The following is an 18,163-nucleotide window of genomic DNA, read 5'->3' as shown; positions in this document are numbered from 1 at the left end:
TGCTTTTGTCTCCACCATAACCTAACAAGTACCTAAAGCACCGCGAATTAACTGGAAGCTACGTTCATCCTGGCGGCCGCAATCAACAGGAAAAACTGAGAAAATGAATTACATATTAAAAAGGAGCATTGCTAAAATATGTCAAGAGACTAATTTACCTTGGGATAAGGCCTTGTCAGTTGCCCTGCCACGGATCAGAGGGGCTCCCAGAAGCAGCTCAAATTACGCCCCACTGAGATATTGCATGGTAGGCTATTCCAGGTGCCTGCCGGGGAGGGAGAATCTATAAATGCTCTGAAAGATCTAGCAGTTGCCAATTATGTTAAAACTCCGGGCACTATACTAACCTCTGTTCATGAGTTTGCTTCCAGTAGGTCTGCCTATCCAACTGAGGTAGCCCTACATCCTTTCCTGCCTGGAGTCCTCCTTAAAATCTAGAGAGAACAAGGGCCTGAGCACCACCTGACTACAAGGTGGACAGGACCACAGGTGGTATTACTTACCACACACTCATCTGTCAAGTTAGCTGGAGTAAAGACATGGATTCATCACACTTGGCTTAAAGTAGCCCCACTGTCATCAGAAAATTGCCCAACTCCTGAGAGGCCTAGAGAGCAATGGGTTTGTGAACCCTTAGAAGACTTAAGGTTGCTCTTCAAAAAGGATAAGTATTGAGATTAAAATTTCATTGTAGAAGAGATTTCATCAGGTTCAAATAGTTGTAGATAAAGAAAGAGAACTGTATTGCTTACTAAAAATTTTAAGGACTATTCCTGACCCAAAACTGATCAATTTCATTTCACAACTACCCCCTCATCACCGCTGTTCAGTGAGAAGTAGCCAGAAAGATCATTGCCCCTTTTTCCCACAAGATCATATGAAAGGAGCCTGAATTGGGACTAGGACAAGATGGGTTTTTTGAGATGCTAGTCTGCCATCTTCTCCATCTGCTAGCCTTCCAATTAAAGTCGTTCTTCCTTGTCTCAACAACTCATCTCCTGATTTACTGGCCTGTCACGCAGTGAGCAGAGTGAGCTTGGGCTCGGTAACAGCTCCTCCCCCATCACTTTTCCCGTATTTCATTATCCACTCACGAAAGTAGGCACTTCAGTGAAACTTTCCCATGGGATCATCTCAAGCTGCATAGAATTTAATGTAAATACCACAGACAGGGAGGAGGGTGATTGGAGCAGAGCTTTCTCAGAACTCACGGGACATATAAGGTCAGTGCCTCTGTTTTCCTTTTGTTTTTAATTAAAGGCATGTCCCTCTCGAGAGAACAAAGCCTATCCAGTGGCAGCCCGTCTGGGATGGCAGGAGAAAGCCGGCCAGATGCTGGTGAAATGCAGAAATGTGACTGAGGCTTTCTCAGGATGCAATCCAGGAGGTTAAAGGGAGAAGCACACGCTCTGGGACCAAGGTTCACTTTCCAGCTAGGTTTAGACGTGCTGCATGGGTCTGAGATTCGAGGAGATGGCAAAGGTGCTCCCCGTGCTCTTTTCGATGTCCTCCACCATGAGGCCGTCCCAGAGCTCGATCAGGGTCAGTCCTCTCACGTCAAACACAGCCTCCTCGGTGATGATTTCACCTTCTCTGTCAAAGCGGTCCACGCACCAATTCCCAGTCAACAGTCTGGTGCATTTCTCCAAGATTTTGGGTTCACTGGCCTTGGTGGAGTGCTCCATGGTGACCATCACTCTGGTCTCGGTACTGGACACCAGATCCATCGCACCCCCCATTCCTTTCACCTTCTTGCCGGGTATCATCCAGTTAGCCAGGTCACCATATTTGGAAACCTGCATGGCTCCCAGCAAGGTTAGGTCGATGTGTCCCCCTCAAATCATGGCAAATGATTCATCGCTGGAGAAAAAACAGCCCCCAGGAAGAAGGGTGACTGTGTGCTTGCCCGCATTGTTGAGATCTGCGTCCACCTCCTCTTTCAGTGGAAACGGACACAGCCCAAGATTCCATTTTCACTGTGAAGATGAACGGTTATAGTGGGGCTGATGTAGCTGGTGGCCAGAAGAGGGATTCCTATGCCCAAACTGGCACACAGGCCGTCCTCAAAGTCAAGAGCTGCCTGCTTGAGGATCCGTGTCCTTATACTATCTGCAGACTTGCATATTTCATCATCGTCTTTCTGCATCGTTAAACGCTCATTTCTTTTCTCATATTTTCCCCCCTGTATTCCTCGATCTAAGTAAATGTTAGGAACATGGATGTCCTCTAAGTAAATGTTAGGAACATGGATGTCCTCTGGGGCAAACGGCCCCAGGTCCACAATTTCTTCAATCTCCACCACTGAGGTTCTCGCAGCTTTGCACATGGGCACGTTGAAGTTCCTGGCGCTGGCCCTGACGATGACGTTTCCTGCCCGGTCGGCCTTCCACCCTTTCACCAAAGCAAAATCGGCCGTGACGTCGTGCTCCAGAAGGTAGTGCTGTCCGTGGAACTCCCTCACCTCCCTGGGCTGACTCAGGATGGCGATGTGGCCGTCCTCTAAGTACTTGCTGGGTGCGCCTCCCTCCTGGGCCAGGGTCCCGCAGGCCGTGGGGGTGTGGAAGGCGGGCACGCCGGCGCCTCCCGCGCGGATGCGCTCGGCCAGGGTGCCCTGGGGTGTGATCTCCAGCTCCAGCTCGCCCGCCAGGTACCGGTGCTCGCAGAGCGAGTTCTCCACCAAGTATGAGCAGACGATGTGGGTGATCTGCTAGGTCCCCAGGAAAAGGCCGAGCCCGAAGTTCTCCTCCCCCACATTGCTGCTGACCACGGTCAAGTCCTTCACGCGGGTCTTGAGCAGCGCCCCTATCAGGTTCTCCGGGATCGCGCAGAAGCCGAAGCCCCGGACCATGATCCTCGCGCCGTCCGGGATGTCTCTCACGGCCTCTACGGGGTCCGCGTAGGACTTGGCACGCGCGCGGGCGCTGCTGGCTAAGCCGCACACACTGCCCGTCGCCCCCGCGGGCATCGAGCGGCCGGCGGGGACCCGGCGCCCGAGCGCAGACTCCAGGAGCCGCAGGGCTGCCATCGTCCGCTCCGCTCCGGCTGGGGCTCCGGCCCCGGGCCCAGCGGGGACAGGCGGCGGCCGTGCGCGCCCCGCCCGCGCGTCACAGGGCAGGGGGCCCCCGGCGGTGATGCGGCCGCCCGGCTGGCTCCTCCGCCGCCCCGCTCCGTCTCCGCGCTCGGAGGGCCCGAGGCGCCGAGCTTCCCGGGCCGCGAAGGCGGGAGGCGGGACCGGTCCGGACCGTCAGGCGGGACTGGAGGGATCCGGGGACTGGCGCACGCAGGCCCCGAGGCGACGTCCCTCCGGGGAAGCCTGGGCGCCGTCTCCTTCCTCTCCATCGTCACTCTTCCTCCCCAGCGCGCTACTCCCGTCCCCCCGCCCCCAGATCCACCTGCACGTCAGCGGTTCCCACACCTGTGTCCCCAGCACGTACTGTCCTGGAACCACATTTGTCACAACTAATCAACCAATACTGGTATCTTATTATTTACTAAACATCACGATCTACTCAGATTTCATTAGTTTTCCAGTGTCTTTTTTCCAGGATCCCACCCAGGGTCCCACATTGGCATATAGTCATCACAACTCCTTAGGCACCTCTGGGCTGTTACAATTTCTCAGACCTCCCGTGTTTTCTGATGACCTTGACAGTTTTGCGAAGTACTGGTCAGGCAGGTGTTCTGTAGAATGTCCTTCAGTTTCAGGTTGTCTGATGTTTTTCTCATGGTGAGACTGGGGTTCTGGGTTTTGGGGACGAAGACCATGGAGGTGAAGTGCTGTTCCCACTCCGTCAGATCAAGGGTGTCTGGGAGCTGCATGACGTGTTCATGGGAGCCTGAGCACCCGGCTGAGGGGTGCCACTCAGGTTGCCCCTGCAAAGGTACTGCCCCAGCCCACGGCATACTTTGGGAAGCAAGTCTGTAAGCGCAGCCCACACTGAAGGAGGGGGAGAGATGCTACACTCCCTTGAAGGGGAGTGTCTCAGAGGGTTGTTTTATAGAACGCTGAATCAGATCCTGTCCCCCTCCACTGCTATTAAATAAGATGACATTTATTTCAGAGTTACTGTTTTGCCCACTTCTCTCAGCCTCCTCACAGCCGTTGCCCAGCCCCCTGTGGCCCCCGCTGTACCACAGACACACCAACCCTGGGCCCACCAGGAGGCTCTCCCCCAAACACCTGCTAAATGAATGAAGGTGTGAATCCTCATTCTACAGATGAGGAAACCGAGGCTTAGGAAGGTAAGTAACCTGCCAAGGTCACCGAGTTAGAAGGCTGCAGAGCCGAGATTCACACCCAGGCCTCTGCCTCAGAGCCTGAGGGTGTGAGCGCTTCCCCTCGCCCAGCCCAGGACGGAAACTCCTGGTGCAGAAGGCAGCTCCGTAGAGTAGAAAGAATCTCCCATTTCTTGGGGAGGGAAAACGTGGACTCACTCCGAGCAACACAACTGTTGGTCCTGCAGAAGGAGAGGAGGGACTCTCGGCTGGTAGGGGGTCTCCTGCTGTCCTGCACTGCGGGAACCTCACTCTCTACCCACTGAGCCCCCGCGGAGGGGTGGAGGTATCCCCCAGCGGCACAGGTGGAAAAGGCCAGGCCTCCAGGGCCACGTGAGGGGCTCGAGCTGCGCCTGCCGCCAGCAGCTTCCTCGGAGGAGCCCCCAGGGGAAGGTTCGCTGCTGACCCGAGTCTTACCATCATCTGTTTCCACATAGAGGCGGAGTCCCAGGTCCTTGTTACGGTTCAAGAGCCAGCGGTCACTGGCTGCTGTCACGTCCAACACCAGCCAGCCCTCGTCCCCAGATCGGAGCGTCTGAAGATCCAAAAAGAACAAGTCAGACTCCCTGTGGACACGAAAGAACAATTAACCGAGGGCCGGCACAGCTGCCTTTGTGTTTCCAGTGCCCTCCTGGGGGACCATTAGTGGGGCATCTACCCCGCCTGGCTCTGGTGCCTTACATGCCTTTTCTCACTGCGTCTACCGTACAAAGGTGTTACTGTGCCCGTGTACAGATGCGGAAGCAGGCTCAGGAGCTCAGTGACCTGCCCATGTCCCACAGCTGGGACAGTAGGATGGGGACTTGAATCCAGGACTGATGCTGGGCCTCTCCCCACGGTGACACGAGGCCTCGGGCCAACCATCTTTGTCCTTTGAGGGTGGGCTGCCCAGGAAGCTCCCCTTCTGTCCTCTGGGAAATGTTCCCCCCGGCACCCAGGGCTGGGCCGGACCCTCCGACAGAGGCTTGAGTGGGCCCGCGGGGCGCAGGGCAGGCACCTGTTGGACTGCTCCAGGACCACCTCGAACAGGCTGACGTGGAGGGTCCAGTTGAGCAGGTGGGTACTGGGCAGCTTGTAAATCCGGAACTCCGCGGCCGTGACGGCCTCCCCCGCCGGGATCTGGGTCAGGTCAAAGCGGAACTCCTTCCACTGGGGCTCCTGGTGGCCCAGGGTGCGGTCCCGCTCCACTGCAAGACAAAGTGGGACTGGCGGTCACTTGTGGTTCCAGCTCGGGCTCCGGGGTGGGCAGGGCCGGGTGGGATCCGGGGGCCTGGGCAGTCTGGATGGGACCGCTCCCTCCTCGAGAACAGGCTTGTCCCAGCTCTGCCTCCTGGGTGCCGAGAGGGCTCGGGGTACCGTGTCGTGAGGCGCCTGGCATGGCACCTGGCACACGGCGGTGCCACAAGGGCAGTGTCCATGTCTGGTCCGCAAGCCCCAAACCCAGCCTGCCCCGCTCAGCACCCTGCTGGCTCTGGGACCCACAGATGGGGCACAGGACAGGTCCCTCCTCTGGGGAGATGGACATCAGACCCAAGGCAGAAAAGGGCCACGGAGGCAGCAGGGACATAGCTGAGTGCACCTGGGCAGGACGGGGCTCCCGGAGTCAGCCGGTATGTGGATGGGAGTTGAGGGGAGAGAGGGCTTTGGAGCTGGGCCTTGAGGGGTGAGAGTGAATTTGCCACGATGTCAAGGGAGAAGGACGCTGCAGAGGCAGGGTCCAGCCTGAGCAAAGGCCTAGAGCCGCGGAACGACAGCACCGGCCGGGAAAACAAGAGCCATAAAGCCCAGCAAAGGGTGGAAGGACGGCAGGACCCTCTTTGGATCAAGGGGAAGCAGGAAGCGGGGCCAGAGGGAGACACGGAAAGAACCAGGAGGAGGCGAGGTAGGATGACAGCTCCTGGAGATGCTGGGTCAAGTGCTGGGGAAGCTGGAGGGTCCCATGGCATGATCTGAGCAGGCTTCCCGGAGGAGGTGACACCTGAACTGGCCTTGAAGGATGGGACTGACTCTTGGTAGGTGGATAAGGTGGGGGAGAAGACATTCTAGGCAGAGGTCCTGCACAGGTGTGAGGTGCTGGGGCCGCCCACCATCCCGCAATGTGCGGCTCAGGGCATAAGTCTGGCTGTGGCCTAACTGCGGAGAGCTGGAATTCTGGCCTCAGAGCGTGGGCTGTGCTCTGGCCAATGGGGCGTCAGGGCTCTGGGCAGCAAGGGAGTGTGGTTTAAGGGTAGAGTGGAAGCTATGTGTGGAGGCGAGGGTAAAGCCCAGGCTGGAGGGGACCCGAGGCAGGCCAGCGGCAGGGCTGCTCTAACAGTCTGGGCAAGAGACCGCAGGAGCAGAATAGACCCCATATTTCCCCAGCTGCCCGGAAATGCCCAGGACAGTATATTTAGAGCGTCTCACTTTAGCCTCCTGTCACTTTCAAACACTAAAAATCTGTGTTTCCGCAAAGCAGGGGCGGGAGCCTCCCAGAGCCTTCCCCCAAAACCAACACTGAGATTTTAATTACATGTCTGTGAGTCTTTTTAAAAATTCTCTCTCTGGCTACTGGACTCAGAGACCACAAGTCACCAGGCTGGTGGCAGAGGCGGATGTGGGAGCACTTCCTGTCCTTGCGGTGGAGACCTGGTCCGGTGATGGATGGGCAAGCAGCTGTGCTGGGCAGGGCCAGTGGACACATGTTTGGGCGGGAGATGGGCGTTTCATCCCCTGACCAGGGAGGAGGGAAAATAGAAACTCCATCATCTGACAGGGTACTGGACCCGCAGCAAATGCCCACCTACGAGCCAGGCTGTTTCAGGGGCAGCATGACACAGGCCGGATCTGGGTCCTCCCACAGAGGCAGGATGTGGAGGGCAGGGTTCTGGACCTTTGCCAAGTGATGCTCGCCATGAATATCACTGCACGAGTCCCCTCCTCCCTACACACTCAGACACAGAGCTTTGGGGACAATTTCCATGGATTCGGTAACTGCAGAGACCACTTCGGTTACGTGGCTGTGTAAGCATCCCTGATCTGCAGGATGAAATAGGTCCAGGCTGTTGGCTGTCACAGGGTGTGGCCCCAAGAATAAGGAGGGGTCACTCAGCCACGCCCTGAGCCCGACCCCTCTCAAAGCATTCTTAAGTATGTCTGCCCCCAAGGCACAGTGGGTGACCCTTGGTGGGTCACTGGGAGCCTCTGTCTGCAGGCCTGACACTGACTCATGTTGGATCCAGGACTGAGGGAACAACCACAAACCTCCCAGCTCCTGCGGGCACCAAGCTCTGTGGCCTCCCTCCCTTGCTGACCTGGGGGCCCGCCTGTGCTGAGTCGAGCCCTCTTCACCTGGACTGACCTTAGATCCAAGCTTCTGTCCTGTGGGTTCGTGAAATCGATACATGCCCCCACCAACCCCCCACCCCTGCCCAATAGTTCCAGCACGGGAAACTGCCTGCCCCAGTGTTCCAGGCAAGCATTAGAGGTGGGACATTTTTAGGAAAATGATTTTCATCGGAAATTGATAAAACTTCTGGGATGCGTCATTAAACTGGACATTACCGTAAGTAGCCAAAGGAGAGCACCCCATTTCTTTGCTGGAACCACGTGAATGTACAGCTTTTCAGTAGTTGCTTCTGTGGATTAGGGGAAGATGTTTCTCAAAAGCTGGTGTTAAGAAACAGCATTTGTTGGGAACTAGATGCCCCCTATGGTAGTTCCTGGGCTGGCTGCCCCTGCTTTAGCCACTAAAACAGCATGGAGAAGGGTAGATGCTCTGACCTGCAGCTGGGGCTTCTGGTCCCAGCCCTGACCCTGTCAGCAATCAGGTACTTACCCTGGGTGGCCTCAGTCTGCTCATCTGGGAAGTGGGGATCCTAGGATCCTTTCCACATAAGGCTGTGAAAGGGCTTTAAAAAGGACAAGGGTCATGGGATAGGAGGGATGGCCATTCCTTAGGGGGTGGGAGGGGTGTTGACCTCTAATTTCCTAACTTAGTTGACATGTCAAAGTAATAACATCCTGCCAGCACCATTGGGAGTTTCATGTGTGAGACTCAAAAGCCATGGAAGAGAAAAGAGAGACATTCAGTTTTCTTCCTCTAAATAAAAGTATGAAATGAAAGATTATATAAAATAAAAATATATCAGTGCATCTGAACGGCATTTGGATGGCTTAAGATCGCCTCCTTTCCACCTGCCTGACCTTTGTGAAGACACTTGATCCGTGGGCCTCGGAATCCACATCTGCAAAGTGTTTGCTACAGAGATGAAATGGAAATTAAAGTGTAAAGAGCCCTGTCTGCTACTGCGGCCGCACTTGGTGTGGTCCAGCAAATGCTTCTAACCTATTATTCAGGAGCATTTCCTTTTTGGTGCACATTCATGCCCAGCTTCCACCTTCCCCTATAACCAAGGTCTGGAATCTCCCAAACATGCCCAGGCCTGGAGAGGCAGCCCTTCAGCAATGTCAGTGGTGCCATCCACTGTGTTCCAGCTCGGGCACAAAGCAAAAACTGATCCCTTCTTTATGAAAGTGCTGAAGATTCCAAAACATCAGAGCTCAAAGGACAGATCACTGCACACAGTCTCCTCTCACTTTCATGCACACGTGGAGACAGATCCCAGGAGTCCTGGCTCCCATCTGGGCTCCTTTTTACTGCAGTGGCCCTCCACCGTCCAAGGCTACAAAACAGCATAAGCCCTCCACCTTGGAGTTGGCGGGTCCCTGCTTCCTGCCCCGCTGCTACTGTGGGATGCTCTGTAGAGGGAATTTAGGGGAAAGGCCAAGGTCTGCACAATGTGATTTCTTGGGTTTTCCTGGTAAAATTTGCTGCAGGTTGTGGAATTGGGAAGTTCATCCCCGGGTCCCCTGGCAGATTAAGACAGGCTGGGGGGTGCAGGGAAAGGGGTGCTCCCTGCCTGGCCTATGTTCTGGATCCTGGCCATCTAAGTCCTGCCAAGAATCCTCTCTCCGTGGTCGTCCTGGGGGGACTGCTGAGTTTGAAGCAAGAGGATAGTAAATTATTCCCCCTCTCTGCAGAATCTGGGGTAGGAATTCCTAATCTGGCGGGGGTGGGGGGGTCCTATACGTTCACCTTTGAGCACGTGGGAGAAGACTCCTGACTCTGCTGCCTTCTCATGCTCTGAAGGTCTTCTAGAACACTCACTTTTCCCTTCATGTTTCCCAAGCACATCTAGGAATACTAATTAATTTGTGTATGCAGCACATTTGAAAGCAGTGTTTATTGAACGCAAGTCAGTATTTAGGCACTGGGGAAACTGTGGCCCTGTGCCTGTGAAGTTTATGTGCAGGGGGGACGTCAGGTAGGAAAGAGGGAACAAACAAAGTCATTGTATGCGATGAGCCCTGTGAAGGACACCAAGAGAGGTGGGATTGGGGATAATGCAGGGAGGGTGTGTGGGGTTACTTTATGTTTCTAACTTAGTAATTTTAGATTATTTAGATTCAGAGAAAATTGTTGCAAGAATTATTGCAAGAAACTTCCCATATACTCTTTACCCAGCTTTCCCTAATGATAACCATCTTACATAACCAAAGCACAGCATAATGACCAAAACCAGGAAACTGATATTGGTACGATATTATTAAGTACACTACAGACTTTTCTAGAATTTTGCCGGTTTTCCAACTTATGCCCTTTTTCTGTTCCAGGATTCAATCCTGGATCCCACATCACATTTCACTGTTAGGTCTCCCTGATGTGCTCTGACCTGTAACAAGTGCTAAGCCATTCCTTGTCTTTCATGCCCTTTCTTATGAAGAGCACTGGTCAGGTATTTTGTAGGCTGTCCCTCAATTTGGGTTTAGCTGATGTTTTCTCATTATTAAATTGAAGTTACGGATTTTGGAGAAATCCACCTCAGAATTTGTGTCCTCTTCTAAGCACGTCAAATTGGATGATATAATGTCAATATATTGACATTATGTATTTATATATATATATATATATATATATATAAAATTACTAGTGATGTTAACTAATTCTTTGGTTAAGGTGGTATCTGCCAGGTATCTTCACTGTAATGTCATTATTTTTCTTTTGGAAATAATAACTATCTTTAGGGAGAGATTTTGAGATTTGCACGTATATTTCTCCTCAAACTTTTGCCCACTAATTTTAGCAATTATTACTGTAATATCTGCAATAGTGATTTCCTATTTCCTTCTTTCCCTCTACTTTTATTAATTGGAATTCTTTTGAAAGGAAGGCTTGCCCTTCTTCCCATAATTATTCTGTCATTTATTTATATCATTATGGGTTCACTGATATCTCATTTATTCTGCGGGTTATAATCCAATACAATTGTTGCTCAGATTGTTCTAGCTTTGCCCCTTGGGAGCACCTTTGGGTTGGCCCCTTGTCCCTTTGACACGCCCCCCCCCCCATCCTTTTTTTGAGTACTTCCTAATTGTCTGGCACCACCAGATGCTCCAGGCCCATCTTGTGATTTCCCATTCCCCGCCACTGACATCAGTCACTTCTCCAAGGAGCTCTGGTTCATTTCATTTACCATTTATAGAATGGGGATTTAAACACCAAGCTCTGAGCACAGGGTGTGCTCATTAAAATAAAGTGTCATGCTTTTAGGCGCTCTCAGTGGACAGAGCTAGGAAATATATGTGTGTATACTAACCCAGGCATAAACACACATCTGTATTTATTTCTATTTTTTCTGGATATATCTATTTTAAAAATTGGAGTTATACCTTTAGTTCCAGTTCAGTGTGGGGTTACTTTATTTTTTTAAAAAATAAATTTATTTATTTTATTTATTTATTTTTGGCTGCATTGTGTCTTCCTTCCTGCACGTGGGCTTTCTCTAGTTACAGTGAGTGGGGGCTACTCTTCATTGCAGGGTGCGTGGGCTTCTCGTTGTGGTGGCTTCTCTTGTTGTGGGGCACAGGCTCTAGGTGCATGGGCTTCAGTAGTTGTGGCATGCGGTCTCAGTAGATGTGGCTCGCGGGCTTTAGAGCACAGGCTCAGTAGTTGTGGCGCACAGGCTTAGCTGCTCCGTGGCATGTGGGATCTTCCCGGATCAGGGCTCAAACCCGTGTCTCCTGCATTGGCAGGTGGATTCCCAACCACTGTGCCACCAAGGAAGCCCCCAGTGTGGGGTTACTTTAGATGTGGTACTTTGGAAAAATCTTTCCAGAGAGACACTCTAAGACTGGATCAAGCGCTCGTGCATTGCTGGCAGGAACGCAAAATGGCATAATCCCTATGGAGCGGAATCTGGCAATATCTAGCAAAATTATACATGTTTTGACCCAAACATCTCATTTCTAAGAAATTGTCCCAAAGACACACTCACAAAAATACAAAAAGATGTACATACAAGACTATTTGTTATGACCCAACTTTGTAACTTGTTACAGAAAAAGACTGGAAACAACCCAAATGTCTATCAACAGAAGATGGAATAAATGAACCACAGTACCTCTTCATGATGGGGTGCTAAACAGCTGTAAATTAGAACAAAGAGATCATCTATATTCTGCAATAAAGTGATCTCCAGGAGACAGTTTTTTTAAAGAGAACTAAGGTGAACAGTACAGATAATATACCTTTTATCTAAGAACAGATCAAAATACAAATATTATAAAAATGCATACACATCATAGGTACATATATATGTAATTGTATTTTTAAAACGGAGATAAACTACAAATTAATAAATTAATTAAAAAATAGTTGGAGTGGGTGAAATAGGTGAAGGGGATTAAGAGATAAAAATCTGCAGTTATTATAATAAATAAGTCATGGGTGTAATATACAGCGTAAAGAATACAGTCAATAATATTGTAATAACTTTGTATGGGGACAGATGGTTACTAGACTTACAGTGATCATTTCATAATGTGTGCACATGTCAAATCACTATGTAGTATACTTGAAACTAACATAATATTGTATGTCAACTATATTTCAGCTTAAAAAATGTAGTTATCTTTTGCTGGAGGAAGAGAACAGAGACAGAGTGTAGGAGACAGGCATGGAAGCCAGGCCTCTCTGAATGTCCCTTGCTTTGTAAATTTTGTAAATATTTCACATAAGTATAAAACAAGAATAATTCAAAATACAAAAACAAAGAGTAATACCTAAGACTAAAATGCAGAATAAAGTAAATAAATGGTGGGTATATTGAGTTGGTGGCTTACCCACACAGTGAGGAATGATTTCAAGTCATTTTCAAACAGAGTAATTTGACTGTATATCCCTAGTGGGATAGCTTAAGGACAAAATAAACTAAAAGTAAATCTTAACTTTTCAGTAATCATATTGCTATGATGACGTTATTCTACACCTATTGTACGTGTAGGATATGTTTATATATATAATATATATAAGTTATATATATATATATATATATATACTTGTAGGATAAAGCAAACGACTATCATATTAATGCTGTTAGGACCAAATTATTCAGTGCAAAAGAAAATAGAAATATAAAATATACAAAAAAGAATTTAAGTAAGTCTATAATCCTAAGCTTGAATTGGAAATATTAGTTTGAGGGATAGATTGGGAGTTTGGGATTGACATATACACACTGCTATATTTAAAATAGATAACCAACAAGGACCTACTGTATAGCACAGGGAACTCTGCTCAATATTCTGTAATAATCTAAATGGGAAAAGAACTTGAAAAAGAATAGACACGTGTATGTATAACTGAATCACTTTGCTGTACACCTGACAATATTGTTAATCAACTATACTCCAATATAAAACAAAAATTAAAAAAAAGAAATATTGGACTTCCCTGGTGGCACAGTGGTTGAGAGTCTGCCTGCCAATGCAGGGGACACGGGTTCGTGCCCTGGTCCAGGAAGATCCCACATGCCACGGAGCGGCTAGGCCCGTGAGCCATGGCCGCTGAGCCTGCACATCCGGAGCCTGTGCTCCGCAACGGGAGAGGCCACAACAGTGAGAGGCCCACGTAGCACAAAAAAGAAAAAGAAATATTTGGGGACTTCTCTCGTGGTCCAGTGGTTAAGAATCCACCTTCAAAATCTCTCCCAGCAGCCTCAGGAGCAGCGGATTAAAGCTCCACAATCAACTTGATATACCCTGCATCTGTGGAATACCTGAATAGACAACGAATCATCCCAAATTAAGAAGCCCTGTGGATGAAAGGCTCTTGGGGCTGCAGCCAGGAGTCAGTGCTGTGCCTCTGAGGTGGGAGAACCAACTTCAGGACACTGGTCCACAAGAGGCCTCCCAGCTGCACATAATATCAAACAGCAAAAATCTCCGAGAGATCTCCATCTCAACGCCAGCACCCAGCTTCACTCAACGACCAGCAAGCCACAGGGCTGGACATCCTATGCCAAACAACTATCAAGACAGGAACACAACCCCACCCATTAGCAGAGAGGCTGCCCAAAATCATAATAAGTCTACAGACACCCCAAAACACATCACCAGACGTGGACCTGCCCACCAGAAAGACAAGATCCAGCCTCATCCACCAGAACACAGGCCCTAGTCCCCTCCACCAGGAAGCCTACACAACCCACTGAACCAACCTTAGCCACTGGGGACAGACACAAAAAACAACAGGAACTACGAACCTTCAGCCTGCAAAAAAGGAGACCCCAAACACAGTAAGATAAGCAAAATGAAAAGACAGAAAAACACACCGCAGATGAAGGAGAAAGATAAAAACCCACCAGACCTAACAAATGAAGAGGAAATAGGCAGTCTACCTGAAAAAGAATTCAGAATAATGATAGTAAGGTTGATCCGAAATCTTGGAGATAGAATGGACAATAGAATGGACAAAATGCAAGAATCAGTTAACAAGGACCTAGAAGAACTAAAGATGAAACAAGCAATTATGAACAACACAATAAATGAAATTAAAAGTACTCTAGATGGGATCAATAGCAGAATAACTGAGGCAGAAGAACGGATAAGTGACCTGGAAGATAAAATAGTGGAAATAACCAATGCAGAGCAGAATAAAGAAAAAAGAATGAAAAGAACTGAGGACAGTCTCAGAGACCTCTGGGACAACATTAAACGCACCAACATTCGAATTATAGGGGTTCCAGAAGAAGAAGAGAAAAAGAAAGGGACTGAGAAAATATTTGAAGAGATTATAGTTGAAAACTTCCCTAATATGGGAAAGGAAATAGTTAATCAAGTCCAGGAAGCACAGAGAGTCCCATACAGGATAAATCCAAGGAGAAATACGCCAAGACACATATTAATCAAACTGTCAAAAATTAAATACAAAGAAAACATATTAAAAGCAGCAAGGGAAAAACAACAAATAACACATAAGGGAATCCCCATAAGGTTAACAGTTGATCTCTCAGCAGAAACCCTACAAGCCAGAAGGGAGTGGCAGGACATACTGAAAGTGATGAAGGAGAAAAACCTGCAGCCAAGACTACTCTACCCAGCAAGGATCTCATTCAGATTTGATGGAGAAATTAAAACCTTTACAGACAAGCAAAAGCTGAGAGAGTTCAGCACCACCAAACCAGCTTTACAACAAATGCTAAAGGATCTTCTCTAGGCAAGAAACACAAGAGAAGGAAAAGACCTATAATAACGAACCCAAAACAATTTAGAAAATGGGAATAGGAACATACATATCGATAATTACCTTAAATGTAAATGGACTAAATGCTCCCACCAAAAGACACAGATTAGCTGAATGGATACAAAAACAAGACCCTTATATATGCTGTCTACAAGAGACCCACTTCAGACCTAGAGACACATACAGACTGAAAGTAAGGGGATGGAAAAAGATATTCCATGCAAATGGAAACCAAAAGAAAGCTGGAGTAGCAATTCTCATATCAGACAAAATAGACTTTAAAATAAGGACTATTAAAAGAGACAAAGAAGGACACTACATAATGATCAAGGGATCGATCCAAGAAGAAGATATAACAATTGTAAATATTTATGCACCCAACATAGGAGCACCTCAATACATAAGGCAAATACTAACAGCCATAAAAGGGGAAATCGACAGTAACACATTCATAGTAGGGGACTTAAACACCCCACTTTCACCCATGGACAGATCATCCAAAATGAAAATAAATAAGGAAACACAAGCTTTAAATGATACATTAAACAAGATGGACTTAATTGATATTTATAGGACACTCCATCCAAAAACAACAGAATACACATTTTTCTCAAGTGCCCATGGAACATTCTCTAGGATAGATCATATCTTAGGTCACAAATCAAGCCTTGGTAAATTTAAGAAAATTGAAATTGTATCAAGTATCTTTTCTGACCACAACGCCATGAGACTAGATATCAATTACAGGAAAAGATCTGTAAAAAATACAAACACATGGAGGCTAAACAATACACTACTTAATAATGAAGTGATCACTGAAGAAATCAAAGAGGAAATCAAAAAATACCTAGAAACAAATGACAATGGTGACACAACGACCCAAAACCTGTGGGATGCAGCAAAAGCAGTCCTAAGGGGGAAGTTTATAGCAATACAAGCCCACCTTAAGAAGCAGGAAACATCTCGAATAAACAACCTAACCTTGCACCTCAAGCAATTAGAGAAAGAAGAACAAAAAAAACCCCAAAGTTAGCAGGAGGAAAGAAATCATAAAAATCAGATCAGAAATAAATGAAAAAGAAATGAAGGAAACGATAGCAAAGATCAATAAAACTAAAAGCTGGTTCTTTGAAAGGATAAACAAAATTGATAAACCATTAGCTAGACTCATCAAGAAAAAAAGGGAGAAGACTCAAATCAATAGAATTAGAAATGAAAAAGGAGAAGTAACAACTGACACTGCAGAAATACAAAAGATCATGAGAGATTACTGCAAGCAACTCTATGCCAATAAAATGGACAACCTGGAAGAAATGGACAAATTCTTAGAAAGGCACAACCTGCCAAGACTGAATCAGGAAGAAATAGAAAATATGAACAGACCAATCACAAGCACTGAAATTGAAACTGTGATTAAAAATCTTCCAACAAGCAAAAGCCCAGGACCAGATGGCTTCACAGGCGAATTCTATCAAACATTTAGAGAAGAGCTATCACCTATCCTTCTCAGACTCTTCCAAAATATAGCAGAGGGAGGAACACTCCCCAACTCATTCTACGAGGCCACCATCACCCTGATACCAAAACCAGACAAGGATGTCACAAAGAAAGAAAACTACAGGCCAATATCACTGATGAACATAGATGCAAAGATCCTCAACAAAACACTAGCAAACAGAATCCAACAGCACATTAAACGGATCATACACCATGATCAAGTGGGGTTTATTCCAGGAATGCAAGGATTCTTCAATATACGTAAATCAATCAATGTGATATACCATATTAACAAACTGAAGGAGAAAAACCATATGATCATCTCAATAGATGCAGAGAAAGCTTTTGACAAAATTCAACACCCATTTATGATAAAAACCCTGCAGAAAGTAGGCATAGAGGGAACTTTCCTCAACATAATAAAGGCCATATATGACAAGCCCACAGCAAACATCATCCTCAATGGTGAAAAACTGAAAGCATTTCCACTAAGATCAGGAACAAGACAAGGTTGCCCACTCTCACCACTCTTATTCAACATAGTTTTGGAAGTTTTAGCCACAGCAATCAGAGAAGAAAAGGAAATAAAAGGAATCCAAATCGGAAAAGAAGAAGTAAAGCTGTCACTGTTTGCAGATGACATGATCCTATACATAGAGAACCCTAAAGATGCTACCAGAAAACTACTAGAGCTAATCAATGAATTTGGTAAAGTTGCAGGATACAAAATTAATGCACAGAAATCTCTGGCATTCCTATATACTAATGATGAAAAATCTGAAAGTGAAATCAAGAAAACACTCCCATTTACTATTGCAACAAAAAGAATAAAATACCTAGGAATAAACCTACCTAAGGAGACAAAAGACCTGTATGCAGAAAATTATAAGACACTGATGAAAGAAATTAAAGATGATACAAATAGATGGAGAGATATACCATGTTCTTGGATTGGAAGAATCAACATTGTGAAAATGACTCTACTACCCAAAGCAATCTACAGATTCAATGCAATCCCTATGAAACTACCACTGGCTTTTTCACAGAACTAGAACAAAAAATTTCACAATTTGTATGGAAACACAAAAGACCCCGAATAGCCAAAGCAATCTTGAGAACGAAAAATGGAGCTGGAGGAATCAGGCTTCCTGACTTCAGACTATACTACAAAGCTACAGTAATCAAGACAGTATGGTACTGGCACAAAAACAGAAATATAGATCAATGGAACAGGATAGAAAGCCCAGAGATAAACCCACGCACATATGGTCACCTTATCTTTGACAAAGGAGGCAGAAATGTACAGTGGAGAAAGGACAGCCTATTCAATAAGTGGTGCTGGGAAAACTGGACAGCTACATGTAAAAGTATGAGATTAGATCACTCTCTAACATCATACACAAAAATAAGCTCAAAATGGATTAAAGACCTAAATGTAAGGCCAGAAACTATCAAACTCTTAGAGGAAAACATAGGCAGAACACTCTATGACATAAATCACAGCAAGGTCCTTTTTGACCCACCTCCTAGAGAAATGGAAATAAAAACAAAAGTAAACAAATGGGACCTAATGAAACTTAAAAGCTTTTGCACAGCAAAGGAAACCATAAAGAAGACAAAAAGACAACCCTCAGAATGGGAGAAAATATTTGCAAATGAAGCAACTGACAAAGGATTAATCTCCAAAATTTACAAGCAGCTCATGCAGCTTAATAACAAAAAAACAAACAACCCAATCCAAAAATGGGCAGAAGACCTAAATAGACATTTCTCCAAAGAAGATATACAGAGTGCCAACAAACACATGAAAGAATGCTCAACATCACTAAT

The 18,163-nt window shown here is 47.1% G+C and overlaps 1 protein-coding gene and 1 pseudogene across 2 annotated transcripts in view; both read right to left on the bottom strand.

The window, feature by feature from the left end:
- LOC307184100 (bone morphogenetic protein 8B) overlaps positions 1 to 18,163 on the bottom strand; it is a gene marked incomplete at its 5' end in the record, with an annotated part of 46,201 nt that overhangs the window by 12,484 nt on the left and 15,554 nt on the right. The window contains 2 exons of the mRNA XM_079917346.1: positions 4,693 to 4,841; positions 5,273 to 5,462. Coding sequence (XP_079773472.1) covers positions 4,693 to 4,841; positions 5,273 to 5,462 — 339 coding nt within the window. The remainder of the gene's footprint in view (positions 1 to 4,692; positions 4,842 to 5,272; positions 5,463 to 18,163) is intronic.
- LOC307192409 (succinyl-CoA:3-ketoacid coenzyme A transferase 2, mitochondrial-like) lies at positions 1,440 to 3,025 on the bottom strand (annotated as a pseudogene). The gene has a single exon. The product of its transcript is annotated as a succinyl-CoA:3-ketoacid coenzyme A transferase 2, mitochondrial-like (transcript).

Source organism: Stenella coeruleoalba (assembly GCF_951394435.1).
Source record: "Stenella coeruleoalba genome assembly, chromosome: 1".
Classification (NCBI taxonomy): domain Eukaryota; kingdom Metazoa; phylum Chordata; class Mammalia; order Artiodactyla; family Delphinidae; genus Stenella; species Stenella coeruleoalba.
This window is presented reverse-complemented; position numbering and strand designations above follow the sequence as displayed.